The sequence below is a fragment of the Rhinopithecus bieti genome, unplaced genomic scaffold (assembly GCF_001698545.2).
Source record: "Rhinopithecus bieti isolate Rb0 unplaced genomic scaffold, ASM169854v2 scaffold_1017, whole genome shotgun sequence".
NCBI lineage: Eukaryota > Metazoa > Chordata > Mammalia > Primates > Cercopithecidae > Rhinopithecus > Rhinopithecus bieti.
In genome coordinates this window covers 3,653,932-3,681,741 of record NW_016803657.1, presented here as the reverse complement: position 1 = coordinate 3,681,741, position 27,810 = coordinate 3,653,932, and the positions used below count along the sequence as shown (strand labels likewise).

General features: G+C 53.0%; 1 protein-coding gene across 7 annotated transcripts in view; it reads left to right on the top strand.

Moving 5' to 3' along the window:
* The window catches only part of MAD1L1 (mitotic arrest deficient 1 like 1), a 425,376-nt gene that overhangs the window by 251,168 nt on the left and 146,398 nt on the right, over positions 1-27,810 (top strand). For all 7 annotated transcript variants that reach the window (XM_017894422.1, XM_017894431.1, XM_017894439.1 and 4 more), the window contains 2 exons: positions 3,200-3,288; positions 26,066-26,156. In XM_017894422.1, the coding sequence (XP_017749911.1) occupies positions 3,200-3,288; positions 26,066-26,156 (180 nt within the window). The remainder of the gene's footprint in view (positions 1-3,199; positions 3,289-26,065; positions 26,157-27,810) is intronic.

Genomic DNA, 27,810 nt, shown 5'->3' with positions numbered 1-27,810 from the left:
GAAACAAGACTAATTACCTGAGCTGTTGACTGAGCAGGGGCATGCCAGAGCGTTCGGGCATGCTGAGAATTCTGTGTCCTGACCTGGACGGTGGATACGAAGGTGTAGACGTGTATAAAAAGCCATCAAGCTGTGCACATAAGATCAAGCACTTCACTGCGTGTAAATTATATATACCTCGATGGGAAAGAAAATAAAAGCAAAAATTAAAAAATTGAAAAGAATGACGAGTCTTATCTGAATTCTATAAAAAGAATTATGAATTATATCTCAATTCCATTTTAATAATCTGTAGGAAATGAATAACTTTTTAGGGAAATGGTATCTATCAATCCCAACTCCAGAAGAGAGAGAAATTTTAAACAGACCAATTATTGTAGAAAAACGTTGTCCCAACATTGCCATGGCCGCTCTCCCCCTCCGCAAAAGGAAAGAAACAGAAAATGCATCAGGCCAAGCCAGTTTCATGGGAAAATTCTACCAGATTTGCAAAGTGCAGATACTTTGAACACTGTGTAAACCAGTTCAGACTGTGGGAAAAGGAGGGGAAGGCATTCTGGAAGTGAGTGTTGTATTGACACCAACAACTGCAAAGGCCTTACAAGCCTGTGTGTGTATGCGTGTGGGCGTGCGTGTGCATGTCTGGGTGGGCATGTGTGCATGTGTGTGCATGCACACGCATACATGCATCAGTGTCAGTGTTAACATGTCAAGTGAAATTCAGCAGGTTGAAATATACCATATGTAGTAGGGTTTATTCCAGGACCAGCCTGTCAGCTTGATTTTAGGATATCAATTTATAGAACACCCTCTTCATATTTGCTGAAAAGGCATTTGACAGAATCCAACATTCAGCCTTGATTAAAAACTCTTAATAAAATAGGAATATATGGGTAATTTCTCAGCATGATAGGAAATACCTCTTTGAAGCAAAAGGTGACATGCTGTAAATGAGAAAGTACCGGCTTCAGCTCCAGTGAAGCCACAGGCCACCTAAGGATGTCCAGCCTCACAATTGTGATTTAGTAGTATTCTGGAGACACTAGTCATCCAAAGTAGACAAGCAAAAGAAACCCAAGGTATCCATATTGCGAAGGAGGAGGAAAATTGGAAAATTGTCCCTCTTTGTTGCTGGTAAGATTGTGTGCCAAGAGAATCAAGTGAGAACTGCTGCTGTCGATCGGAATTTAGCGAAGAGGGCGGGAAACAAAAATTTAAAATCACGTATACAAACATAAGTTAGAATGTAGAAGAAAAGGCCAGGCGCGGCGGCTCACACCTGTAATCCCAGCACTTTGGGAGGCTGAGGCAGGTGGATCCCTTGAGGTCAGAAGTTCGGGCCAGCCTCACCAACATGGTGAAACCCCATCTCTACCAAAAATACAAAAATTAGCCGGGCATGGTGGCATGCACCTGTAATCCCAGCAACTTGGGAGGCTGGGGCAGGAGAATTGCTTGAACCCGAGAGCTGCAGTGAGCTGAGATGACACCACTGCGCTCGAGCCTGGGTGACAGAGTGAGACTCTGTCTCAAAATGTATATATATACACACACATATATATATTTGTATGTATATGTATAGTGAGAAAAGCAAAGTACCAAATGATGTGTAGGACATCTTACCATTTTTATTAAAATAAAGTGTGGTGGGAGGAAGAACATAGACATATTGCTGGCATGCGCACCAGCAGCCTCTGGAAGGAACATATGCTCAAACCTCAGAACGTTGGTTGGCTGAGAGTCGGGGGCCTGGGGTGCTGGGGTTGGAAGTTGGAGAGAGGCTGCTCAGGGCATGGGCTTCCATGTTTGTTGTCTGAACTGTGGGTCTTTCTTGTTAATGGACACATAATTGTACATATTTATGGGGTACATAGTGATGTTTCAGTACATGTAATGTATGGTGATTAGATCAGGGCAATTAGCATATCCTGCCCCCTCGCATGCTGTGCACACACCCGCCCCCCCGTGCCTTTTTTCCCAGGCTCCTACTGGCCCCCAGCCCAGGGGTGTTATCCCCCTCGAATCATCCCACCCTGGGTGTCTGGCAGGCTTTGCAACCCCACTGCTGGGGGCCTCCGGCTGCCCTCGTACCTGCTGGCACCTCCCCTCCCCTCCCTGAGGCCACGCTGCCCTATCTCCTCCCTTCATGATGGGGTGAGCCGGGCTTTGGAGTGGGTTAGGACTGGCAGAAACAAGGTTCTGACTTGGGCCAGGGGCAGGATTTACCTCCCTGAGCCCATTGGATCCTGTCTGTGAGACACCCCAGGAGTGGTGAGGGGCGTCTCTGGGTTGGCCTCCCTTAGCACCCCCAGAGCCTGGAGCTGGTGCCCACGTAGCCCCTCAGCCTGCGCCAGCCTGCCTGACCAGGCGCCGTCTGTGCCTTGCTCTTCCTTGAGCCTGCAGTCGGTTCTGGTTCCTGGCCTCCCCACCATCTGCTGCCCCCGACACCTCCCACCCCAAGTGTGTAGGGGCAGGTTAGAATCCACACTCCTGGCCGGGCTCGGCGGCTCACACCTGTAATCCCAGCACTTTGGGAGGCCAAGGCGGGTGAATCACCTGAGGTCAGAGTTCGAGACCAGCCTGGGGAACACAGTGATACTCCATCTCTACTAAAATACAAAAAATTAGCCGGGCATGGCAGCATGCACCTGTAGTCCCAGCTAGAGGCTTGAACCTGTGAGGTGGAAGTTGCAGTGAGCCGAGATTGTGCCACTGCACTCCAGCCTGGGCGACAGAGCGAGACTCCGTCTCTTAAAAAAAAAGGAAAAAAAGAATTCAGGCTCCCTCCAGGGCGGTGCAGCATCTCATGCTGTTCTGTGGAGGAACTGGAAGTAGCAGAATACATGACGGCTGGTGGCTGTTAAACCAAACCGCCGGCAGTGTTGCAGCGTGCTCTCCCCCCAGCTGTGTGTCCCCTCCCCAGAGACTCTCACATCTGCCCCACATACCCCGCCGGGAGCCTATGCATCTGTTGCTACTCAGGAGACACAAGTGCCAAAAAAGTGAGAGAACTTGAGTTTGCAAGTTAGAGTGCTGTATGGCCTGGCAGCTTCAGGCTTCTGGGAAAGAGGGCTCTCCCCCAGCTCCCAGCCCAGGGCGGGGGTGCTGCCAGGGGCGGTCTCAGGGGCCTGGGCGGGGGTTCCCCACACACCTGGGTGCACTTATGTCTGCTGACCCTCTGTCCTTTGCTTTCTCCTAGCTGGAGATGGAGCTGAAGATGCTCAAGTCTCAGTCCAGTTCTGCCGAACAGAGTTTCCTGTTCTCCAGAGAGGAGGTGGACACCCTCAGGTATGTCCCACAGAGAGGAGGCGGACATGCCCAGGTGTGTCCCGCGGGGGAGGAAGTGGACGTGCCCAGGTGTGTCCTGGGTGGGGGGAGGCGGATGTGCTCAGGTGAGTCCTGCGAGGGGAGGGGAGGTGGGCACACTCATGGGTGTCCCCCAGGAAGGAAGTGGACATGCTCAGGCGTGTCCCCCAGTGGGGAGGTGCGCATGCTCAAGTGTGCCCTCTCCAGAGGAGGGGAGTGCAGGAGACACGTCGTGGCAGCCTCCTGTCCCCTCTTTCCAGCCTGTGGCCTTCTCTGTGTGCTCCCCCATTGGTGGTTGGAGTGAAGTCCTGCTCCTCTGCTGCCTTCCTGGAAGGGCTTTTCTTCATAAGTCACATCCCATCCGCGTAGGTTCCTCTCTGCAGGGACACTCGTCTCTGCTGGTGTGGGCCTTTCTCCAGCAGCACTTCTCCAGCCAGCGCTGACAGCGGGGGCCTCTCAGTGTCCCGATGCAGCAGGTCCTCCATCACGGGGTGGTGCTGGAGCCGGGTCCGCAGCCGCAGGGGCTGTGTGGCAGTGCTGCGCCGAGACGGCTGCACCAGAGTGTGGCTCAGAGCAGAGCCCAGGCAGTGCGGCAGCCGGGCGTGTCCAGCAGCCCTCGGGCTGTGCTTCAGACATGCTGCCAGCTCTCTACCACCGCCCTGTCCTGGGGTGCCCTCACCCCAGCTCCTGCTTGCACACCGCGTCCCTAGACCAGGGTCTGCAGGCCAGGCTGCTTTTCTAGAGCTCTCTTCCTCTCCCCCTGGCTTGTGGACCCATCAGGATCCTCAGGCAAGAGGTTTCCAGGGAGATGCAGGTGGAGCTCCTGGCTCTGCTTTAGGGCCTGTATCGGCACTGCCACTTCCAGTGTGGATTGAAAGTGGCTGTGTGTCCTGCTAGAACCCGAGTGTCCTGCTAGAATCCATTGTGGGAGGCAGTGACTGTGGGCACAGGGTGGGGTGGCAGGAGGCCATGGCTTTCCTGCACTGGCCACTCCTCTGCTCTGAGTGTCTGCAGCAGGCCAGGCCCTCGGCATCTGGGGTTTCTCCTGGTCATCAGAGGAACTGAGAAAGGGGACTGAGACATCTCTAGGGGACATCAAATGGCCCTGCAGTGAGATGGGGGTGGCGATGGGGAGAGGACACCCTTCCCTGGACACACAGCTTTGGTGTGTGGGCCCCTGGGCCCCCCGCGCCAGCCGCCTCTGCTTCGTCACCCCCACTCCCTGGGGTTCTGGTTTTCACCCGTGGATGGCCCCCTTTCTCAGGGTTGCTGAGAGTAAAGCAGGAAAAGGGATGCCTTTGGTCTGGCCCTGGCCCAGGAAGTGCTCTGCACGTGGCAGCTGTGATGCCTTCTAGATTCGAGGTTCCTCCAGCATCTCTGAAGCATTCCTCGTGCATGGGCTGTGCCGTACACATCGCCCTCTCTGGGACCCACCGGAGTCTGAGCGGTTTGGTTTCCATCCGTTCAGCCGTTCAGTGTTCAGATATTGAGTGTGTGCCGTGGGCGTCTTTAGGGTCGAGCTCGGAGGCTGATGGAGTGGTGAGTGGGCGCTGACGCACTCTCCGTCTTCATCAGCATCTCCTTGTCTTGGGGACCTGGGGGCCATTCTTCACCTAGAGGCTCTGTCGTTACAGCCTGTGAGGTGCACGTGGTCCTGCGACAGTGGGTGTCTCCCCCAGCAAGTGCGTCTGCACGCGGTGTTCGGACTGATGGCGGGGTGGGGAGGGGGGCGCTGTGTGTGAGCGTGGGTATGGTGTGGGGGAAGCTGGAGACTGGGCGGGGGCCGTGGTGAGTGTGCAGTCTCTTTCCTAGGCGCGATGGGAGGCACTAGAGGCCTTAAAGTGGAAGAGTGTGGCTGGAGAAAGCACTGGCTGCCGGGCCTGGGGAGGGGGAGGAGAGTGGCAGAGGGGCAGCCCTGCCACCTGCTCGCCAAGCATCAGTGCTGGGAGCCCCTCCGAAGCTGGAGTTGGCTTTTTCTGTGCAGAGATGAACAACACATGCCTCCCCCACACACCCTGACTTGCAGGAGTAGCCCTGCCTGGGGAGAAAGACCCTTGCCACACAGAGCAGCGGGCCTGGGGGCCTCAGAGAGGGGATAGTGTGTAGCGAGACAGAAGGAATGGCTCAGAAGGGAAGCCCAGGCAGGTCAGGAGCTCACCAAGGCCAAGGCTGGGTGAGATGCCGGACAGGCTTCGATGTGTGTCTGCTGTGAGAGGGGGAGCTGGGACCAGCAGCAGAGGCCACGCCTTGTCATCATGGGGGAGGGCCTCTGCGGGCGCAGGGGGAGAGGCCGTGCATAGCAGCGTGTCGGGAAGTGCTAGGCTGGTGTGGCTGGTGCTTGACCCTACAAGGTCCTGAATGCCATGTGAGGCAGGGTGGTCTCCACCGCTGTCCTCCAGTCCCCAGGAGCCATGTGGGAGGTGGTGGAGTAGGTGCTTAAATTTGGGGAGTTGCGTTGGTGGCTTCCAGCATCCGTGGAGGTTGCAGGAAGGTCAGTGTGCCCCGGCCCGTGGCCGCCCACGCGGGAGCCCGCATCGCGCCGCACGGCTCCCCACTCTCGGAGACGGCGCTCTGCTTTCTGCTGGGCCTTTTGGCACCTAGAGCCTCTCGTTCTGCAGTTGATGGGAGCATGGCCAGGCGGGCGTCAGATTTGTGTGGGCTGGTATGCTTGGGGTTTATTCATTTTTACAATTTAAGAAAAGGCCTTTATCATTGATGTCTTTTATATCAAGGTCAAAGCTTGTCGTCCCCACTATTTTGTTTGGAGAAAGCAGCGATGGAAAGAAGGGCCTCTGTGGCTAACTCATGGGAACTGGGGAGACGCCGGCAGGTCGCCCTCAGCTCTCAGCACGGCCTTCTCCCAGGAGCAGCAGCCAAGAGTCTGGGGCTGGGCCTATGGCAGGCACCGTCCACCCTTCCCGGCCCGCCAGGCCTCGTAGCTCTATTTGGGAAGTCCCTTTTCAGGCCACGCAGCAGCCGTGGTCAGGATTTGGGAGCCAGTGGATCTGCTGGGTGGACCTGGGAGAGGGCCTTGGAGTGTGCAGTGACAGGGAAGCCAGGTGACACAGGCCTTTTTGTGACAGACTCGATCAGGCCCAGCGGTGAGGGCCCGTGGAGCCCAGGCTGTCTCCCTGAGCTTCTCGGGAGAGAGGTGGCTCGGCGGAGCATGCAGGTGAGGCCTCCTGCTCAACCGGGGCACAGGCCAGGCTGTTTTTCTCTGTGTACTAAGCACACGTCCTTCCAAGCTTTCTCTTCCAGAGCTCCTCCTTCCTGGGGCATCCCTGCCCCTCCTGGCAGGGTGGCCTTCTGCCCCACTCCACCCCGTCCTCGGCCTCGGCAGATGCAGTGTTCTCAGGGTCGCGTCGCCGAGCCTCAGTTTCCTGTTGTGGCTGCAGTGGGATTGGTGCGTCTCCGGGAAGCATCCGTATTTGCAGCTCACCGTCGTCCTGAGTGAGGGCACGTGTGTCACGGCTTGTGCTTAGTTTTCCTGGGACCACCGCAGGCAGCCCTTCTGGCTTGCGGGTGGGACAACAGGGGCCCTGGCAAGCTGCAGACCCTGCCCCTGAGGAGAGTGTCTCGGATGCCGGGCACACATGGCCACCCCCTCCCCAGGGAGGAGACGCTACGGTGTTGAGGCCAGAGGCCTCCCTGTCATCTTGCTCTCCGTGCAGCTCTCGAGGGCTGGGGAGCCGGTGAGGAGATGAGAAAGGCTTTCTGCCTTGGATGAAACCCATTTCTCCTTTTAATCTGCCTCCTCCTCTTGAGTGTGAAGTGCTTTTCCTGAAGGCCTTCATGAAACATGCAAGGGGGCATTTTCTGAAGTGGTTGTTCAGAGAAAGACACAGCAGACACCCGTGGCCCTGCCGCACCCCGCCCCACCCCCCCCCGCTCTGTGCAGCCGCTCTGCCCTCAGCAACCATGGACGGCCAGTAGAAGAGCCCGGTGGGCACCAGGGATGGTGCAACGCCCGACCCCCCTCTGACTGCCTGGGAGGACCAGGGATGGCCCTCACACACACACTCACAGCCACACGTATGTGCGCCTGCTCTCGCCCACGTGCACACTCACATTTTCACATCCATCCATTTGTTGTATGTGAATGACATGTATCACATTGCATCGTTTTTCAACACAGAAGCTAGAGAGGGTGTCAGTGGGGATTTTTAAGAGGCAGCAGCTGAGGAGCCCTTTCAACCGGAACAAATCTGAGCTCGTCCTCTCTGCTGTCACATAGCAGCTCTAGCAAATCCTGAATGTTGCCTGTGGATTTAGCAACTGGTTAGACGCTCGCTAATTCCAGAGGCTCGCCTGTCTGCCAGCGCCGGCTAGTCACACTCCGGCCCTCGCTTCCTGGCCGTGTGATGCCTTCTGAGTCCTGGGAGGTTCTGGGGGCCCTGGAGACACCGGCCTGCCTCAGGGGACGCGAGGTGACCTGTGACCCCACTCACCCGAGGTCCCCACTCCTTCGGGCGCTCTGTGATCTCCACTCATACCCCAGGGACCCAGTGCCCAGGCCCACGTCCTTTCCAGAGAGGGCCAGGTGCTAGACTTTCAATGTTCTTTTGTGGAAATTACCATCTTTCATCCAACAAATCTCCATTAAACACAGCTGCTCTAAGTCCTCTCCTGAAGCCACGTAGAGGTAACTTGGCAGTCACTGCCTGCCAAGCTTCCAGGGCAGTGGGTTGATCTTTGAGCTCACCGTGCCCAGCCCAGGCCACCAGGGAACGTTCAATCTGGGAAAGTGGAACTGGTTTTCCCTGGTTCTGTCCTGGTCTGCAGCTGCTCCTGCCGCCCACTGTGGAGAACCTGCTGGCTGGCCCGGGTCTGGAGTACAAGTGATTGGTCCCATTGGAAGGGCAGCTGTGGCCGGAACGAGGCCACCCTCAGATGCTGTGGTCCCAGGTGGGAGGGCGTGGCCCTAAGGCCGGTGATGAACTGCCCAGCCCATCTGGGAATCAGGAGCCCAGGGCGGGACTTTGGGAGCCTTTGTGGCCTCCTTCTGCCTCCCACAAGCAGCTTCAGGAGCTGAGGCAGCCAGGTCAGCAGGGTGAAGCCTGGCGAGCTGCCTCCACCTGGCTGGGCAGCACTGTCAGCAGGCCCATGACCACCAGAGCTGCCCCCAGCCCACTGCCTGGCTGCCAGTAGCGACGGCAGCCCCCGTGCCTGGTCTCTGCAGGTGGGGCCAGTGACCACAGCCAGTGAAGGCAGGTGCGCTCCCCAGGTCCAGCCTGCAGCTTGGGTCCTCAGAGCCCTGCCTGCTTGGGTCCTGTGCCCCGGACCTGCTTCTTCCTCTCTGAAAGCCTGCCCACCCCCATTGGTCTCCAGCATCCTCAGGTTGCCCACACGCTCTGGCCAGAGCCCGCTCTGTGTGCTGCTCTGGGCACTCCGGGCCTTTCCTTCTAGCGTCTCATGCCCTTCCGCTCTCGAGAGCTTTCTTGGCTCTGTTCACTGATTATTTCCTCTCCCCTGCTTTCTGTGTCTTCTTTCTGAAACTGTTATTTGGATGTTGGATTTTCAAATAGTTTTCTCTCTCTTAAATCTTTTTGATCCTATTTTCCTTCTTTTTGTTCTGCCTTCTGTATTTTCTCAGCTTTGTTAACCTGTTCTTGTTTTATTTGTTGCCATACTCTTCGTTTCCTGAGAGTCTGTTTCTGTTCTCTGAGGATTCTTTCATAAATGAAACATCCTGTCGGTGTTCACGAGGGCAGTGGGGTCACTGTGTCTTTGATGTTAATAATGGTGCTTTTTAGAGTTTTCTTCTCCGAGCGAACCCTGTTCTCTGTTGCTCTCAGTTGCTATGTTTCTGCCAGCGCTGGACCTTCCCCTTTTTTTCTAGATGATTTCCTTAAGTGTTTGGTGGTCCCAGCTGCCTGTGCCAGAGTGGGTTTGCCTTGTGCTTCTCCGCGGAATCCGGCTGGGCCTTCCACTGGGAGCCCTCGGAAGGGGCCTCTGGTCTTTCCTCTCAACCTGGGAGACTCTGGTGGGGGTGCCTGTGCTGTCAGCTCCTGGGGCCTGAGCAGGGAAGCGTGTCACCAATGCAGGACTCCTCTTTTGGTGGGGCACCCTGCCCGTGCCTTACCTAAGGGCCTGTCTCAGCCTGGAGATCTTACGCAGAATGTGCAGAGTGACATGCAGGCTCCTGCCCTTCACTCCCAGAAGCAGAAGCCAACAGAGTGCCCTGTCCCCACCCAGCGGCGTCAGCGTGGCCTCTCGGGGAGCGCGTCTCCTGCCCCAGCCTGCGGCAGCTGGCACTGCTCCTGTGTGTGTGCTGGGCAGGGTCAGCAGGGCTGATGGCAGGGACCTTGGTGCCACTCGGCAGAGGCAGGCCCAGCTCTGGCTCTCTGGTCCAGCAGTGTTGCAGTGCCCAGCAGGGACCAGAGCCTCCACCCCACCTGGCACCAATGAGGCAGAGCAAGATGTGGGGGGTGGTCTTCAACCCCCAGGACCTCATGTCAGAGGCTCAGCAGGGCCTTCCCTGCACCCTGCAGCAGGGAGGCTGTGGGCTGCCTTTCATGCCTCCTTCCGTGGTGTTGGCGAGACAGGCAGAGGCCCACTGTCTGTGGCCCTCATATGCCTGGTACACATTCCCGCTCTGGGGTGAGCTCGCGCGTGCCTGTCTGCGGCCCTCGTGAGCAAGTGCACATTCCCTGCTCTAGGGGCCCAGCTTGTACCCGCCTGTCCATGGCCCTCATGAGCAGCTCCATGTCCACACACTGCGTGTGCCAGGATGGTGTCCCCCAGGCCTGTGCAGGGGCAGAACTCCCACTCTGCCCCCAGCTCTGGCATTCCTAGATGTATACGAGCCAAACAACAGTTTCAAAACCCAGGATGCAGAAGTGGCTGGGATGAACAGAGAATCGGGCAGATCTACATTTACAGTTGAGAACTCACACCTTACCCTCCGCGACTGATGGCACTGAGCATCCCCATCAACCCACAGGACCTCATCAGTGTCTGTGGAATGCGGTGTCCGAGAGCAGAGGACTGATGCCTCTGCGTTCACCCTGGACAGTCATGACAGATCACATCACCGGTCATCAAAGAGACTCCAGTAAACTCGAAAGAATCGAATTCACTCAGACTGTGTGCTGTGAGTGTAATGAACCCAAACTAGATGTCAGTAACAGAAGAACAACAGGCAAGTCTCTAAGCATTAGAAAATTAGCAACACATGTCTGCATTGCCCGTGTTGGGGAGGAAGTCTTCCGGTACAAATAAGTATACTGAGCAATCGTGGAGATATACACATCTGAGGAAGTGGGGTCCAGCCAGACCGGAGCTGAGAAGGAAGTACGTCACGCTCAGTGTTCACGTTGGAAAAGAGGAACGGTCTCTAATTTATGTTCCTACCTCAAGAACCTGGAGAAAGGGGAGCAGAATAGCCCAGAACAAGCAGGCTGAAGGAAATAACAGTGAGCAAAAAGCAATGAAATTGAAAAGAAAAAAAATAGAGAAAATTATTAAAACAATAAGCTGGGGCTTTTTTGAAAAATAATTCAATGAAATTGATAAACCTCTAGCGAATTTGACAAATATAAAAAGACACCACCAAAGTCATCAATATCAGCCATGAAATAGGGGCCATCACTACAGGCTCTGTAGCCATTAAGCAGACGGTGTTACGCCACAAACAACTTGAAGCAGCAGACTCACTCCTCAAAACCCACAAGCCATCAGACTCAGCCAAGATAAAATAGGTTATCCGAATTATCTTGTAAATTCTTTATAAAAAATTGAAGTCATAAAGATGAGAAGGATATCCCTAGGCCCAAATGGTTTCCCTAGAGAATTCTACTGACCAGTTAATAATTAAGATCAGTTTGACACAGAAAATTGAAGACATTGCCAGGGTTTAGGGGCGGGGGTGCGTGTGTGTACACAAGGACAGCGGGGCGAGCCTTCCGGTGTCAGGACAGGCCTGTGTCTGGACGGCGGTTGTGGGCGCACACATCCACACATACGAAAGATGGTGTGGGAGTAGACGTGGAGGGAAGTGCCTGTGAGCTGGCGGGAGGTGAGCAGTCTCTGGATTGTACCCACATTAGTTTTCCTGTTTTTGATATTGCTATTTCAGTTCGTTACCATCAAGGGAGACTGGGTAAGGAGGACATGGACCTCCTTGCACGTTTCCCACAAATAGCTGTGAATCTGTGACGAGGTCTTCATTCTGTTTTAAAGGTCTCCAGCCAACCCTGCAGTTCTAGCGCTCCCTCCTCCCTGCTTCCAGAAGTCATTGCTGGGGTGGGCATCCCCGAACCTGGGGAGCTTGTGGTGTCAAAGTTTCTTGGCTGTTCCATTGCTGGCTCAGGATTCAGCGTTTTTGGGGTCGTTGGCCACTCGTCTGTCTGGAAGCTTTCCAGCTTCCATTCTAAACGTTATTTGATGTTGTGCCTTCTTTTATTTTCTTTGTCTTCAGGTAAATGCCTCAAAAAATGTAAGCAAAATATTTACTCTTGTTTTACCGGGATTTTGAGAGAGATTACACTTAACTGCACATGTTTAAGCCACCATCTTTAACTGAAGTCTTTGATGATTTTTCCATTATATATATATATATTTTTTTTTTTAAGTGAAACACGTTATTTGCATCCTGTTTCTCCACTATGTATTATAACATAAACACTTCCCCATGTTTTATAGGTTTTGTAAGTCTTAACGTATAGTTGATTAACCCCTTTTGGAGCTTGAGTGGTTTCGAGTTTTCACCTAGTGAGAACGAAGGTGAACTGTTGGCTATGTTTTGACTTCTGTGCGAGAGAATTCTGTGTGTCTGAAAAGACCGACTGTAGCCTGTGGGAGCCTGGCTGCACTGAGAAATCCCATCCTTTGTGTTTCTTAGTGGTGATGGCAACAGCCCCCAGCAGCAGTGATGGCCGCGATTGCAGTGAGAGGCAGCTGACGTTTGTGCAGGGCTCGCTGTGGGCCCAGCACGGCACTGCATGCATCTCCACGCAATTGAGTTCTAACTACGGGCCTGAGAAGGGTTTTTTTTTTTTTTTTTTTTTTTTTGAGATGGAGTCTCGCTCTGTCGCCCAGGATGGAATGCAGCGGCCGGATCTCAGCTCACTGCAAGCTCCACCTTCCGGATTTACGCCATTCTCCTGCCTCAGCCTCTCGAGTAGCTGGGACTATGTTAGCTGGGACTACAGGCGCCCGCCACGTCGCCTGGCTAGGTGTTTTTTTTTTTTTTTTTTTTTTTTTTTTTTTGTATTTTTTAGTAGAGACGGGGTTTCACTGTGTTAGCCAGGATGGTCTTGATCTCCTGACCTCGTGATCTGCCCGTCTCGGCCTCCCAAAGTGCTGGGATTACAGGCTTGAGCCACCACACCCAGCCCTGCGAAGGGGTTTAAGGATATTTTCTGTATTGAGGTAGAACTCGCACACCGAAGGGCTCGCTGGCACTGCATGCATCTCCACGCGATTGAATTCTAACTGCGGGCGTGAGAAGGGGTTTAAGGGTATCGACTGTATTGAGACGCAACTCGCACACAATGGAAGGGATTCATTTAAACGTGAGTTCATGGTCAGCGAGTACCAAGGGCGGGTGGTGGTACTCTTATCCAGGGAGCAGGTCATAGAGGCTGTGTTATCTTCAGAGTTTTAAAGCAATAATTAAAGCAAATAAAAGTGGATGTACTTCTTATCACCACATGCCTGCAGTTCTAAAGAATACCAGCAATAATCTGCACCTGCACCACCATTCCCCGACCAGATGCCACAGGGTCACGTTTCAACAAATGTATGCACAAGTGTGCAACCACCACAGTAAGATATAGGACATAGCCCAGCAAGTTTTAAAATTTTTTACCTTTAAAATTATATAGTAGGCTGTGTGTGGTGGCTCACGCCTGTTATCTCAGCACTTTGAGAGGCCAAGGCAGGCGGATCACCTGAGGTCAGGAGTTGGAGACCAGCCTGGCCAACATGGCGAAACCCCGTCTCTACCAAAAATGGAAAACTTAGCTGGGTGTGGTGGTGGGCACCTGTAATCCCAGCTACTTGGGAGGCTGAGGCACGAGGATCACTTGAACCCCGGAGGCGGAGGTTGCAGCGAGCCGAGATCGCGCCACTGCACTCCAGCCTGGGTAACTAAGACTGTCTCAAAAAAAAAAAAAAAAAGAAAAGTAAAAAATAAAATTATATAGTAAAATTAACTTTTTTTCTTATAGGATACAGCTCTATGAATTCTAATCACCCCATAATCAGAGTGCAAAATAATGTCATCACTTCCGGAGTCCTCCATGGTCCCCGTTTCCATTCACCCGGCCACACAGGGGCCTCTGGCAACTGCAGATCTCTGCTCCACTCTGTGGTCCAGCTTTTTCCAGCCAAACCCTACAACATGCAGTCTTTTGAGACTGGCTCCTTTCACTCAGCACAGCGCCTTTGAGATCCATCCAAGTTGTTTGTGTATAAAAGTCAGTTCGTTTTTTACTTACGTAGCTTTCTCCTACATTTCGAGGTCAGGAGGTATGAGTCTCCACCGTGGTGGTTCTTTTTCAGGGGCGTTTGACTCCACTGACAGGTAAACAGCGTGCAGTCTTCTTCTCCCTGACACAGATGACTTTACATTTATTTAGGTTTTCTTCCATTCCTTTTAGCAATGTCTGGCAGTTTTTAGGGTACAAATCTTATACCTCCTTGGGTAAATGCATTGCAAAGTATTTTGTTCTTTTTGATGCTGTTATGAATGGAATTGTTTTCTTGATTTCCTTGTCAGATTGCTCATTGCTAGTACGGAGAAATACAACTGATCTTTTGTGTGTTGGCTTTGTATCTTGCAACTTTGCTGATTTTGTTTATTGAGTAGAACAGGTTTTCTGCAGCTTCTTGAGGGTTTTCTGTAGCCTGGCATCTGCAAAGAGAGAGAAGTAGTTTTACTTCTTCTCTTCCAATTTGGCTACAATTTATTTCTTTTTCTTGCCTAATTGCTCTGGCTATGTTGAATAGAAGCAGCGAAAGCAGATATTCTTGTCTTGTTCCTGATTTAGGGGAAAAGCTTTTAGTCTTTCACTATTGAGATTGACCTAGCTGTGGGGTTTTTTGTTTCTTTGTGTTTTGAGACAGAGTTTCACTCCGTCACCCAGGCTGGAGTGCAGTGGCACCATCTTGGCTCACTGCAACCTCTGCCTCCTGGGTTCAAGGGCATCCTGCCTCAGCCTCCCGAGTAGCTGGGATTACAATAATGCACCACCATGCCCGGCTAATTTTTGTATTTTTAATACAGATGGGGTTTCACCACGTTGGCCAGGCCGGTCTTGAACTCCCGACCTCAGGTGATCCACTCGCCTCAGCCTCCCAAACTGCTGGGATGACAGGCATGAGCCACTGCACCCAGCCAACAATTAACTTTTTGAAAAGATGGAACTGACACACTGTTTACCAGATTAAATAGGCAAGTTGTGGAAATTGGAGAGTTCTCATACCCTCTTCACCCGGTTTCTTGTGCTGTTGACGTCCTGGCGTGTGACTCTGGGCCTGTCTCCAGCCCTTGTTTGGATCCACCGGGCTTTCCTGCATGTTGCAGTCAGGGCACATTTTAGTCGTCACATCTCTCCTGCCGCTGGTCAGTGACAGTTTGTCTTCCTCGTTTCTCCTGACCTCAGTACGTTTAGGTGTCCCTAGAACGCCCCCGAAGCGAGCTTGTGCGATGTGTTTCATTATTAACCTGAGACTGTGGTTTTCAGAAGGAACATCACAGACGGCAAGTCCTTTCTCACCACGTCCCATCAGGGAGCCCCTGACATCCACGTGACAGCAGTGTTGACTTGACTGCTGGACTGAGGCGCTGATGGTAGACCTGGCTGCTGGACTGATGGTGGACGCTCTGCCGGGTGCCTCGTCCGCTAAGCTGTTTGCGCTTTCTCCACTCTCTTCTTTGGAAGCGAATCCCTCTGTGCGTAGGCGACACTTCCTGTCTGGAGGGATGAGTTCTACACGTATGATGTGGAGTTTTGTGAGGGGAGATGTCTCCTCTTCCCCGTTTATTCACTTCTTCATTTATTGCCAGCAGTGTGGACTCAAGGGAGTTTGCCACATGCTCTCTGTTCTAATCCAGTTCATGCACCGGGACTTGTTTCACTGCATGGTCTCCCTTCGGCCGGCCATGCCCCGCTGTGCCCTGTCATTGGGTTTCCTGAGCCCTTCCTCACTCTCTGGCACCACAGGGTGCTCCAGGCTCACCTCATGTCCTCTGCCTCAGCTTTCCAATCAGCCATTTCTCCAGGGAGCCCTGAGCCTTCTCTCAGCAGGACAGTCCTGAGCAGCCCAGGTCGGGGTCTGGGTGTGCCTGTGGCTCCTGGAACGGTGCTGCTTCTACACCCTCCTGCCAGCTGCCTTTCCTGTAGTGTTTGCCTGCTGTAACTATTTCTGTCCTTTCACTTACAGCCTACCTGTGCCCGTTCTTTGAGTTTCTGTATACATCACGTCATCGGGTCCGTTTCTAAACCATCATGGCAATGTCTGTCTTCTCATTGCTACCATTTTATTATTTGTTTGTCTGTCTCCTCCATTTTTGTGTTTCCTTTTCATGCTTCCTGCTTTCTGTTGAGTTACTTGAGGGGTTTTTAGTATTTCATTTTAATTTAGCACATGGGCATGTGACCGTGTTTCTCAGTTTGATGTTTTGAGTATTTGCTCTTGGAATTAGAGTACTGATCCCGCTTGAAGTCATACCCGGAAGCCCCTCCCGGCAGGTCCCTTGCCCTCTCCCTTCCTGCCGTCCCTCCACCTACATGGAAATGCCACAGGTTTTGTTTTCAGTCATGCAGTGTTTTGAAGAGGGCAGTAGAAGAACCGGGTATTATCTGTAAGCCCAGAAAGCTGCCGTCTGTTCTCCCTTCATTGTCAGCGCTCCAGGTATCCTTCGTGTCCTCTTTCCTTCTGAAGGATTTCCGGCGGGCAGTCCTGGAGAGCAGGTGGCTACGATTCCCTCGGGGTGGGTCCATCTTCCTTCCGCTCGTGTTCCTGAAGCAGCTTTGCCCTGCGCACGCAGCGCGGCCCGCGGCCCTCACCTCACAGCACGCCATGAGTGCGGCGTTCCTACTCCTTACCATGGTTCCTGCCTGGGAAGAGATTCGCAGACACTCGAATCACTGTTCCCTTTGAGGTCATACAGATTTTTCCTGTTTTCACAATTTTTTTGCCTTCAGTTTTCAGCAGTTTCATTTGGACGTGTCTGGGTGTGGATTTCTTTGGGTTTATTCTGTTTGGAGTTTGCTCAGCTTCTTGAATCTGTAGGTTTTTTTTTTTTTTTTTTTTTTTTGCCAAATTTGGGATTTTTTAGCCATTTATTTCCTTAAATACTTTTTCAGCACTTCACTTTTCTGTGAATTTGCTGAGACCTTTGGGCTTCTGTGTGCTGCGAGAGCGTGCACACTTGTCTGCGTGGGCCGTCTTGTGGCCCCTCTCCACTGCACCTCCCAGATAATCCAGCCCTGTCTCCTCGGTCCCAGCAGCTGGAACTGCCTCTCCAGGCTGACTTGAAATCTCTGTGGTTCTTCATGTGCCGAGTAATTTGGGGTTATGTCCCGAACATTGTGAGAGGGGTTGTGTGTTTACGTCCCGCGAGGAATGTGAGTGTTTTAGTTTAGCAGTGAGCCGACCTGGGTGGATTCTAGCCCAGGTCTCAGCGACCTTCTGTGTCATGCGGTTCCCATCCCAGTTCAGGTTATGAAGCCTTGGCAGTGCTGCTGGCCTTGGCCTGGGACGGTGGCAGTGCCTGTCAGCTTAGCTGTCGTCTGCTTCAGAGGCCACTGTGGATGGGACCCAGGCACAGGCTGACCCAGGGACGCCCTCAGCTCTTGCCGCCTTCAGAGGCCAGTGTGGATGGGACCCAGGCACGGGCCGACCCAGGGATGCCCCCCAACTCCCCAGAACCACCCTTTTCAGTCCCTCCATTCCATGATCTTTGGGTCCTTTCACATTCTGAGTCTCCCCTTTGTGGTCCTCCAGGGACGTAGGGCTCTCTTTGCACCATCCATTGCACTCTGCTGGTGTCATGGAGGTTGGGCCCACGCCCAGCCCCGCAGGAGGGAGGACAGGGAGGAAAACGCAGCCGGAGTTTGTCTTGCCTGTCTGGAACAACAGCAGCTTCAGATAGAGAGCACAGCTCCTGCTTCAGGCTCCCTGCCGCCACTGCAGCCCCGTGGGCTCAGCCCGTGGTCGTGTGCTAAGAGCGGAGGCGGGGACCACGGGGGCCGGGGAATCCATACTCCAAGCAGGGAGGATTCCATGCTCCTGAAGCTCAGTGGCTTTCTTTCCTGGCCCCCAGGTGAGTGCTGGAGGACTTCGCCTTGAGCTTCTGGTACAGCAGCCTCACCACCGCCTGGATGTTGGCACAAGGTGGAGGTCAGAGGAGTGAGAGAAGGGCCACAGTGTCCCCTGCCTGCCAGTGCGGTGGGCCTTCCAGAGCTGGGCATCCATCCAGGCTTTGTAGCCATGTCTGTGGGAGACGAAGGGCAGGCGTGGGCACCCCGTCACACTGCCATGTCTGCGGAGCTTTGTCACGTGCTGTCTTTATGACAAACAAGCCTGGAGGGGCGGGGTGCTCCGTGTCAGGACACACAGCGAGTGTTGGGTTAAGCTGGGCCCTACTACCCTTGTGTGACCATCTCCAGAGCTGGGGGTTCTACGTACCCCACTCACCAGCCTCTCTGGTGGGGTTCCCACACCCATTGTTCAAGGGAAATGGTCATCAATGCCTGCTGTAAGCCAGACATCATGATCAGGGCTAGAAACATGGAGCCAGCCATTTGATGAAGGAGACAGAAGTAAAACGTGAAGTGTGGTGGTCAGGGCCCACTGGGGAGAGGCTGGCAGGCAGTGCAGGGGTCTGGGACCCATGGGAAGGTGGCCTCGGTGAGGGGCTTCCTGGACTGGATGTTGTCTGTTGGGCATTGGGTCCCCCTACTGTCCCCTCTCCAGGCCCCGAGAGCCTCACCTGAGGCACCCCCCCCCCAACATTATGCATCTTTTAGTTTAGCAAAAACAACTAATCATTTTTCTTGCAAAAGTTTCCCGTGTGTTTGATGGGTTTGTTGTAAGCAAGATCCTGGCTACCCTCCAGCTGCTTTCCATGCACACGCTCTGAGACAGGCACCTGCTTTGATTGGCGTCATCTTCCCGAGGAAAGATCTAGGCTGGCAGCTAATTTATGTGGCACTCCTCATGTTTAAAAAAGTTGCAGTAAGTCCATTTCAAGAAGCTTATGCCAGAATTGATTACTTTGAACCATCTGAAGGCAAACCAGAATTCCGAGCTTTTGAACACCACCCCCCGCGACTTGTTTCTTCGTGTGTTCTCTTTCTCGCTGTCCGTGCGGTGGCAGTTTGTTTGAAAGGAGGACAGCAGAAGAAAGCGCGCCCCTTCAGTGCACAAACGAGCACGCGTGTGGGCTTACTCTGGTGGCGAGGGTGGGTCACACAGGTCATTCTGTTAACATGGCTGCAGCTACATGCGTGCGCTCATTCAAATTCAGCTCTTGTCAACATTTTGCTCCCAAGCCTTCAGAATCCATAATATCATTTTAAAAGGAGCCTTGGGGGCTTTTCATCCAGTGTCTCCCTAAGTCGAGAAGTCCCTGCAGAAGGCAGCTTCTTGGAGATGGACTTGGAGGCCCCCGCCATGCTGTCACTCAGTCACCTTGGGCAGGTTCACTCGCCTGAGAAGCCCTGGGAGGTGGGGGTCAGGAACACCCATCCTAGGCCCTCTGCCAGGCTTGCTGTCCAGCCAGGCCCCTTACCAGCTCTGTGATCAGGGGCCTCTCAGACGGCTTTCTGAGCCCCAGTCTCCCCTTTACTCAGGCACCAGGACTTCCCTGCTAGATTGGATGGGCAGACTGAGGGGGTTGTTTGTAAAGCTGCAGCACTTGCGGGGCTCCCATATCCTCTCCAGGAGGCATCAGCTGGTGCCGGAGGTGTGTGCTAGGTCTCACACTGTGTGGCTGCCCTCCTGAGAGACAGTGACACTGGGCTATGCGCAGATGTCTCCCCTCCCGGCGCTCCCTGCCTCACGAAGAGCGAGGCATTGTTGCTACAGAAATACCTTCTAGGCCCGTGCTCAGGATGTTGGTGTGAGTGGGAGTGCCCCAGACACCCAGGGAGGGCAGCACACGGCGTCTGCGGAGTTGACCAGCAGCCCCGCCTCTGGAAGCATGTCCTGCAGGTGCACCGTACAAGCAGGAAGCAGATGTCAGAGGTCATTCACTACAGCTTTCCTGAGGTATAACTGGTGTGCAGTAAGCTGCAGGGATGTCAAGTGCAGTGTGGTGGATTTGCATGTACACACACATACACACAGCCGTGGAGCCGTTACCACATTCACATTCAAGACCCCCAGACACGTGCTCTTGTTTGACAGGAATCCATCCCTCCCCCCTGCCTCCTCTCCCCACCCCACACCCGCCAACGTGCTTTCCGTCGCTGTAGATTGGCGAGAGGCTGTCGAGTCTTCTGGGAATGGCGTCGGTCCTGGAGCGTGTGGTCTCTGCCTTTTTGCCTCTTCCATGCAGCATGGCTGGTTTGGGAAGAGATCACTGTGCACACAGCTGCATCATCTTCACTGCTGAGTCGTGTTCTGTTGTATTACACATTCCCTTGCGACGGACATTTGGAGTTTTTCTGGTTTTTGGCTATTCTGAATGAAACTGCTGTGTATTATAAATAAAGTCCCATGTAGAAATCAACGTTTTCTTTCAGGTAAACGCCTAGTGTGGAGTGGCTGGCGGTCGCGTGTGTAACGTGTTCCGAGGTTGCCCGTCTTCCAGAAGTGCAGCTTCTCCTCACCAGCGTGCAGCACAGTCTTTTTACTTAGTCCCTCTTTAATTTTTTTAAATGTTTCTTTTAGAGACAGGGTCTTGCTCTGTCGCCCAGGCTGGAGTACAGGGGTGAGGTCATAGCTGCCTGCAGCTTCTGACTCCTGGGCTCAACTGGTCCTCCCACCCCAGCCTCCTGAGTAGCTGGGACTGCAGGTGCGTGTCACCACACCCGGCTAGTTTTTTAAAAGTTTTCATTTAGGCCTTGTAATAGGTTCGCAGTCGGGTCTCACTGTGGCCTTTTGCTTTTTATTTCACAAATGACTAATGACGTTCAGCATCGTTTCATTCAGCTCACTTGTCATCTGTAGAGATCTTCTTTGGTAAAGCACCAGTTTTTTTGTCCATTTTAAAATTTGATTATTTTTGTTGTTGAGTTTGGGAGAGTTCTTTATATGTTCTGGCTACAAGGCCTTTGTCAGATTCTTTGCTTTCCAAATGTTTTCTCCCAGTCTGTGTCTTGTCTTTTCATTCTTTCATCAGGTGTTCTGAAGAGAAGTTTTTAATGATAAAGTCCAATTTTTCAATTTTTTCTGTTACTATGTGATCCTTTGGGCGTTAGTCCATTTTCATGCTGCTGATGAAGGCGTACATACCCGAACTGGGTAATTTATAAAGAAAAAGAGGTTGAATGGACTCACCATTCCACATGGCTGGGGAGGCCTCACAATCATGGCAGCAGGCAAAAGGCACGTCTTACATGGTGGCAGATGAGAGAATGAGAGCCAAGCCAAAGGAGAAACCCCTTATAAAATCAGATCTTGTGAGACTTATTCACTACCATGAGAACAGTATGGGGGAAACCGCCCTGTGATTCAGTTATCTCCCCCCACATTCCTCCCCCAACACATGAGAACGGTGTGGGGAAACCGCCCTGTGATTCAGTTATCTCCCCCCACATTCCTCCCCCAACACATGAGAACGGTGTGGGGGAAACCGCCCTGTGATTCAGTTATCCCCCCCCACATCCCTCCCGCAGCACGTGGGGATTAGGGGAGCTACAATTCAAGATGAGATTTGAGTGGGGACACAGTCAAACCCTATCAGGTATCAGAGCTAAGAAATCTTTGGCTGTCTCAAATTCACAAGATTTTCTCCTGTATTTTCTTTTAGTAACTTCATAACTTTTGGTTCAGGATTGAGCAGGATTTTGGTTTATTGTACAAGATTTTAATTCTTTATTTCCCCCATGAACACCCAATTGTTCCAGAACCATTTGTTGAAGAGACTGTCCTTTCTACACTGAATTGCCTTCGTATATTTTTCAAAAATTAGTTGTGTTTATACGCCTGTTTCTGGACTCTGTTCCGTTTCGTTGGTCTGTCTGTGTTGCAGACCAGTACTGCCCTGTTGTGATTACTACGGTTTTAACATAGTTGGTAAAATTAGGTAGCCCCTCCTTTTTCATTGTCAATGTTGTTTTCTCTATTCCAGATCCATTACATCTCCATATGAATTTTAGAATCAGCTTGCCAGTTTGTACAAAGAAGCCTGTGGGATTTTGACTGAGGTTGCTCGATTCTGTGGATTAATTTGGGGGAGAAGTGCGTTCCCAACACCCAGCGTCTCCCGGCCTGTGGACAAGGCACGTCTGTCTGTGTGGAGGTCGCCCGGGATCTCTGTCCGCGGTGCTCCGAGCTTGTCACATGCAGGTTTTTCTTGGCCTATTCCGTTCCATCTCTATGTGTTTCATGGTGTTGGAAGCTTTTGTAAGTGATATTTTCCAGATGACTTTCTGGTGCTGATTTCGAGTTTAATTCCATCATGATCCTATAACATAGTTAGAATTATGAAATTCCTAAATAGACTGAGCCTTCTTTTCACGGTTTAGCATGAGGTCGTCTTGGTACATAGTTCAGATGCTCCTGAAAAGACTGGACCTTCTGCTCTTAGAGTCGAAGTGTTTATCCAGGTGAAATAGGTCAAACTGGCTGATCACGTGGTCCTTCTCCTCCTGATTTTTTTGCCCGTTGTTCTATCAGCTACTGAGAGAGTGATGTTGAAGTCTCCGATTATCATCGTGGATCCGTCTGTTTCTCTGGCCAGTTTGGTTTCATTTGTTTTGCAGCTCTTTTATTAGTACACACGTGTTTAGGATGATTATTTTCCCTTGATTAATGGATCTCTTTATTATTGTAAGTTACCTTCTTGGTAATAGTATGTGCTCTGAAATTTACTATTTCCGGTATTAGTAGCGTCTCTGGCTTTCTCTTGTTGGTTTTCTTAGTGATGGCATGTTATGCCTTTTTGCATCTTTGTATTTGAAGTTATTTATTGTCGGCGGTGTCTAACTGGGTGTTGCTTTTTAATCCAGTATGAGTGTCTGCTTTTTAATTGTGGTTGGGCTACTTACATCTAATGTGATTATTGATATGATTAGTTTTGATCTTGTCATTTTACTATTTTCTGCTTGTCTGTCTCTTCTTCATTCCCTTCTTCCTGTTTTTTTCTTTTTTCCTTTTACCTTTTTTCAGTCTACTTTGCTGTTTTTCTGATTTTGTTTTATTTCCTTTTTTGGCGTACAGTATAATCACCTTATAGCCGCCATGTTGGTTTTTCTCCTCCAGCCTTTATACTATTGTCATACATTTTATTTATTCTATATATTAAGTCCCCAATATATTTTCATTAGTTTTGTTTAATCCATTACTCACTTTAAAATGTTAATAATTTAAATTTTTTAAACAGATATGAATATAAGAAAGCTCTCCTACATGCAGTTGCTGTTCCAGCCCTCCTGGTTCTCCATGCAGGTCCGGGTTTATTTGCTGCGCCCCGCCCTCATCCTCCTTTGCCTGCGGGCCTTCCCTGCCGTTTCTGTAGAGCAGTTCAGCTGATGATGAATTCTTTCAGCTTTCATGTCTGATCGGAAGGCATCTTTATTTGCTTTTGTTTTTGGAGATACTTTCACCGTTCTAAGGTGGTGGTTTTCATTTCTATTGGCATTTCAGAGATTTCTGTCTCCTCTCTTCTCCGTTGTGCTTTTTCTCATGAGAACCCCGCCTTGTGCCTCTGTAGGTGCTGCCTCTGCCTTTAAGGTGGTTTTCCGTGCTGTCGTCCTGAGCAGGCTCTTCCTGATGTGCTCTGGGGCTGCCAGCGTCTGGTTTCCTGGGCCTGTGTTCCTTGTGCTGCCTCATGTCTGTTGAGCTTCCTGCATCTGTAGCTTTATACTTTCCATTGAATTTGGAACTTTCTGACAGTATTTGTCCCGTCGTTTCCTCTGCCTTCTTTCCTCTGAGGACTCTCATTCATGTGTTTTATGCCTCATGAAGCCGTCCCACAGCTCAGTGATTCTCTTTTCATTTTTCAGAAATCTTTTCCTCTCTGTGTTTGTTTGCTTATTTATTTATTTTTGACATAGGGCCTCTCTCTGTCACCCAGGCTGGAGTGCACTGGGGTGATCTTGGCTCATTGCAGCCTCCACCCTCTGGGTTCAAGCAATTCTTATGCCTCAGCCTCCTGAGGAGCCGAAACTACAGGGGTGCACCACCACGCCTGGCTATTTTTTTTATTTTTAGTACAGAAGGGGTTACGCCATGTTGGCCAGGCTGCTTTTGAACTGCTGGCCTCAAGCGATCCAGCTGCCTTGGCCTCCCAAAGTGCTGGGATTATAGATGTGAGCCACTGTGCCCGCCTCTGTGTTTTGTTTTTGATAGTTTCTATGGCTGTGCCCTGACGGATTCTGTTTCTCTAACGGATTCTGTTCTGTCATTAATCCCATCCAGTGTGTTTATCTGAGATGTTGTAGTTTCCACTTCTACATGTGTCTTTTCCATGTCTGAACTGTTCCATTTTTCCAATAGCTTTAACAACTCTCTTAATGTCCCTGTTTGCCATTGTTGCTGTCTGTGCAACACTGTGTCTTGCTAGTTATTCGTTGATTGGTTAATCTCTTCATTATAGGCCATGTTTTCCTGCTGCTTTAAATGTCTGGTAATCTTTGATTGGATGGCAGGCATTGTGAATTTTAGCTTGTTGTGTTCTAGACATCTTTGCATTTGTATACATCTTCTTGATCTTTTTTCAGAGATGCACTTAGGTTTCTTGGCAAGAATTGGGTTTCCTCGGGTCTTGCTGTCGTGGTGTGTTGGAGCACCCTGGAGCAGCTCTCAGGCTGGAATAGCTGTCCCCACTCCTGTCTCCACTCCTGTTCCCCCTCCTGTCCCCACTCCTGTCCCCGCTCCAGGCCCCACTCCTGGCCCCATTCCTGTCCCCGCTCCTGTCCTCACTCCTGGCCCCACTCCTGTCTCCACTCCTGTTCCCCCTCCTGTCCCCGCTCCAGGCCCCACTCCTGGCCCCGCTCCTGTCCCTGCTCCTGTCCTCACTCCTGGTCCCACTCCTGGCCACTCCTGGCCCTGCTCCTGTCCTCACTCCTGTCCTCGCTCCTGTCCCCCCTCCTGTCCCTGCTCCTGTCCTCCTGTCCCCGCTCCTGTCTTCAGTCCTAGCCCCACTCCTGTCCCCCCTCCTGTCCTCACTCCTGGCCCCGCTCCTGTCCTCACTCCTGCTCTCACTCCTGTCCTCATTCCTGTCCTCACTCCTGTGCCCCCTCCTGTCCCCCCTCCTGTCCTCACTCCTGGCTCCGCTCCTGGCCCCACTCCTGGCCCCACTCCTGTCCCCCCTCCTGTCCCCCCTCCTGTCCCCGCTCCTGTCCTCACTCCTGTCCCCGCTCCTGGCCCCGCTCCTGTCCCCGCTCCTGTCCTCACTCCTGGTCCCGCTCCTGGCCCCGCTCCTGTCCTCGCTCCTGGCCCCGCTCCTGTCCCTGCTCCTGTCCTCACTCCTGTCCTCGCTCCTGTCCCCCCCTCCTGTCCCTGCTCCTGTCCTCGCTCCTGTCCTCGCTCCTGTCCCCGCTCCTGTCCCCGCTCCTGTCCCCGCTCCTGTCCCCGCTCCTGCCCTCGCTCCTGTCCCCGCTCCTGTCCCCCCTCCTGCCCTCGCTCCTGTCCCCCCTCCTGTCCTCCCTCCTGTCCTCGCTCCTGTCCTCCCTCCTGTCCTCGCTCCTGTCCCCCCTCCTGTCCCCCTTTTTCGCTCCTGTCCTCACTCCTGCCCTCACTCCTGCCCTCACTCCTGCCCTCACTCCTGTCCCCCCTCCTGTCCTCCCTCCTGTCCCCCCTCCTGTCCTCCCTCCTGTCCTAACTCCTGTCCTCACTCCTGTCCCCCTTCCTGTCCTCGCTCCTGTCCCCACTCCTGTCCTCACTCCTGTCCTCACTCCTGGCCCTGTACGGTGCCGAGTAATCTTTCCATCACTATGGGCCTCGACAGACTTTTTGATTTTTAAACCACATGAATATGTTTTTCATTCAAAATATTAGATCTAGAAATGAAGACAAAACTAGACAGCTTCTTACACTGAACTACAACTGGCCCCATTCCGGTTGCGGCCATGAAGGTTTTGCATTCTTTTCCCACTGCGGAGAAGGGAACTCACCGTGGTCACCCCGAAGCCTGCTTTTGTTTTCTCATCTGAATTGTGCCTCTGTGGTCCCCCGTCATCAGCTCCTTCCACACCCCACAGTCGAAGTCCTTTCCTGTCTTTTCCTCATTTCTGAAGATGTCCTGAGGTCGCTTTCCTGTCCCTCAGTGTCCCCTGCACTCCGCCGTGACATCACCCTCTGGGAGTGGCTGACGGACACACTGACTCCCAGACATCCTGCCTCGGGCTGGTTCCCTCTGTGCTTCCAGCCAAGGTGTGGTCGACGGAGACTTTCTCCGCACAGGCTCCTCCAGCTGAGCGGGGGCCGCCACGGACTCCCCCATCCTGAATTTGTGTCCCTTTCCAATTTTCTCTTTATGTTATCGCTGGACTCGGAGAGCTTCACAGACATGTATTTAAAAATGATGCTGTATAGCTGGATCTCCTAACCTTTCGCTTCCTTGTCACCCAGAGGGCAGGACTTCCCCAGCATGGCTGGCCATGGACACCTGGTCACCGTCTTGCTCTCTTTGCAGGTTGAAGGTCGAGGAGCTGGAGGGCGAGAGGAGTCGGCTGGAGGAGGAAAAGAGGATGCTGGAGGCACAGCTGGAGCGGCGCGTGCTGCAGGTGAGGGCGGGGCAGCCTCTGGGGGCGGCACCGCCTGGGGCCTCGCATTTCTCTGTGCAACGTGAATGTCCGTGGTTCCTGCCGCCACAGAACACCTGTTTTCCGGCTCATCTGTCTGAACTCTCTGGGCTCTCCTTCCTCCCATGTGCACCTCCTTGCCTGGCGGGGAGGCCGTGCCGCTGAGAGGCCTGCACTGGCCGCCCCCGGGGTCCTCTCCGCCCTGCGCCACCCACACGCCTGGTATCAGTGGAGTGGGCTGTGGGCGGGTTTGCACTGTGCCCACCCGGGGTCTGCCGTGGCCAGGCTGGACTGCTGTTTGTGTTCTCTTAATTGTTCTTTCTCTTTAGTTTTCATCCCCCTGTCTGAGTTGCTGCATGGCAGGAAGCCCTCAGGTTTGAGGTTACCGGGTTTTTGGACAGGCCATTGATTTTATCTTGGCACCTATTAGAGGCAGATCAAATCTATTTTTTATGACCAGTTCCTGGCGATGGGAGGAGTGACATCTGTGGTGACGGGCGGCTCCGAGCCGCGCTGGCCTGTCCTCAGCCTAGGACCTGTCATCTTGTTTTAATTGGGCCGTGGTGTCCAGGGAGGGGTCACGGAGCTGCTGCCCACCCAAGAGAGGCAGAGCTGCTGAACATCTTTCTGGGTGTTGGGCCGAGCAGAGCCTGAACCTTGCTCCTGGATGCCCACGTTGCCTGCTGATGGGGGGTCAGGCATCTCCACAGGCACCACTTATGGCTTTCCTGCTCCTGCTGCCAGCCCTTTCCCCAGGGCACCCTCAGCGGCCAGCCCTTGGAGCTGGTTGAGGCGTGAACAAGGCGAGGGGTGTGGGTGAGTGCTGTGCCAGCACCTGGTGAACACCTGGCGGGGCCTGGCCACTGTCCTCGTGCAGAAACAATGTGTGCTCGGGAGCTCACTAGTGGAGCACTCCTGTGGGAGATGCCAAGGGCTGTCACGCACCACGGGGTTGGCATGAGGAATGGGGTTGGCAGTGTCACCTGTGACCCTCCCCTGAGCTCTGCCAGGGCCTTGGAGGGGTAGGGGCTCTGCCCCCCCGGCATGTCCTGCAGCTGCTCAGAACTGAGGTGTGGTGTTGGCCACCCAGAGCATGGGTGCCACAGTGTGGCCAGCGTGGCCATTTGGGGAGAGGACAGGACTGGGCCTGGTGAAGCAGATGTTTATGCCGTGATGTGACCTCGAGCCTAGCCCAGGATTCAGGAGCTGTTCCTCCTGGGTCAGGGCAACAGGGATGACTGTGTTTGGATAGCATGGGAGAAATAAGTGCAGAGCAGTGAGGTGGGGAGGCCACTGGGGTTTGGCCTGTGGAGTGTTGGGAACTTCTAGCCAGCCCTCCAGCTGCTGCCACCTCTGACACCGCCTACAATTTCAACCTTAGTCGGGGGATGCCCAGGGTGGCCCTGGGGAAGGTGAGGCCTCACAGGCCCTGTGGTGGCTCAGGCTGCCCCTGGCTCTGAACACCCAGGGCTGTGCAACTGAAGGAAATAATGTAAATAGAGGTCCATTTCGGCTTAGGTCAGCAAACTACGGAAGAAACAGGATGTACCAGGCCCCTGCTTGGATCACCGATGCCTGTTTGTCGGCCTCCCCTTCCTCCCCTTCCTCCCCTCCCTCCCCCCCTCCCCCCTCCCTC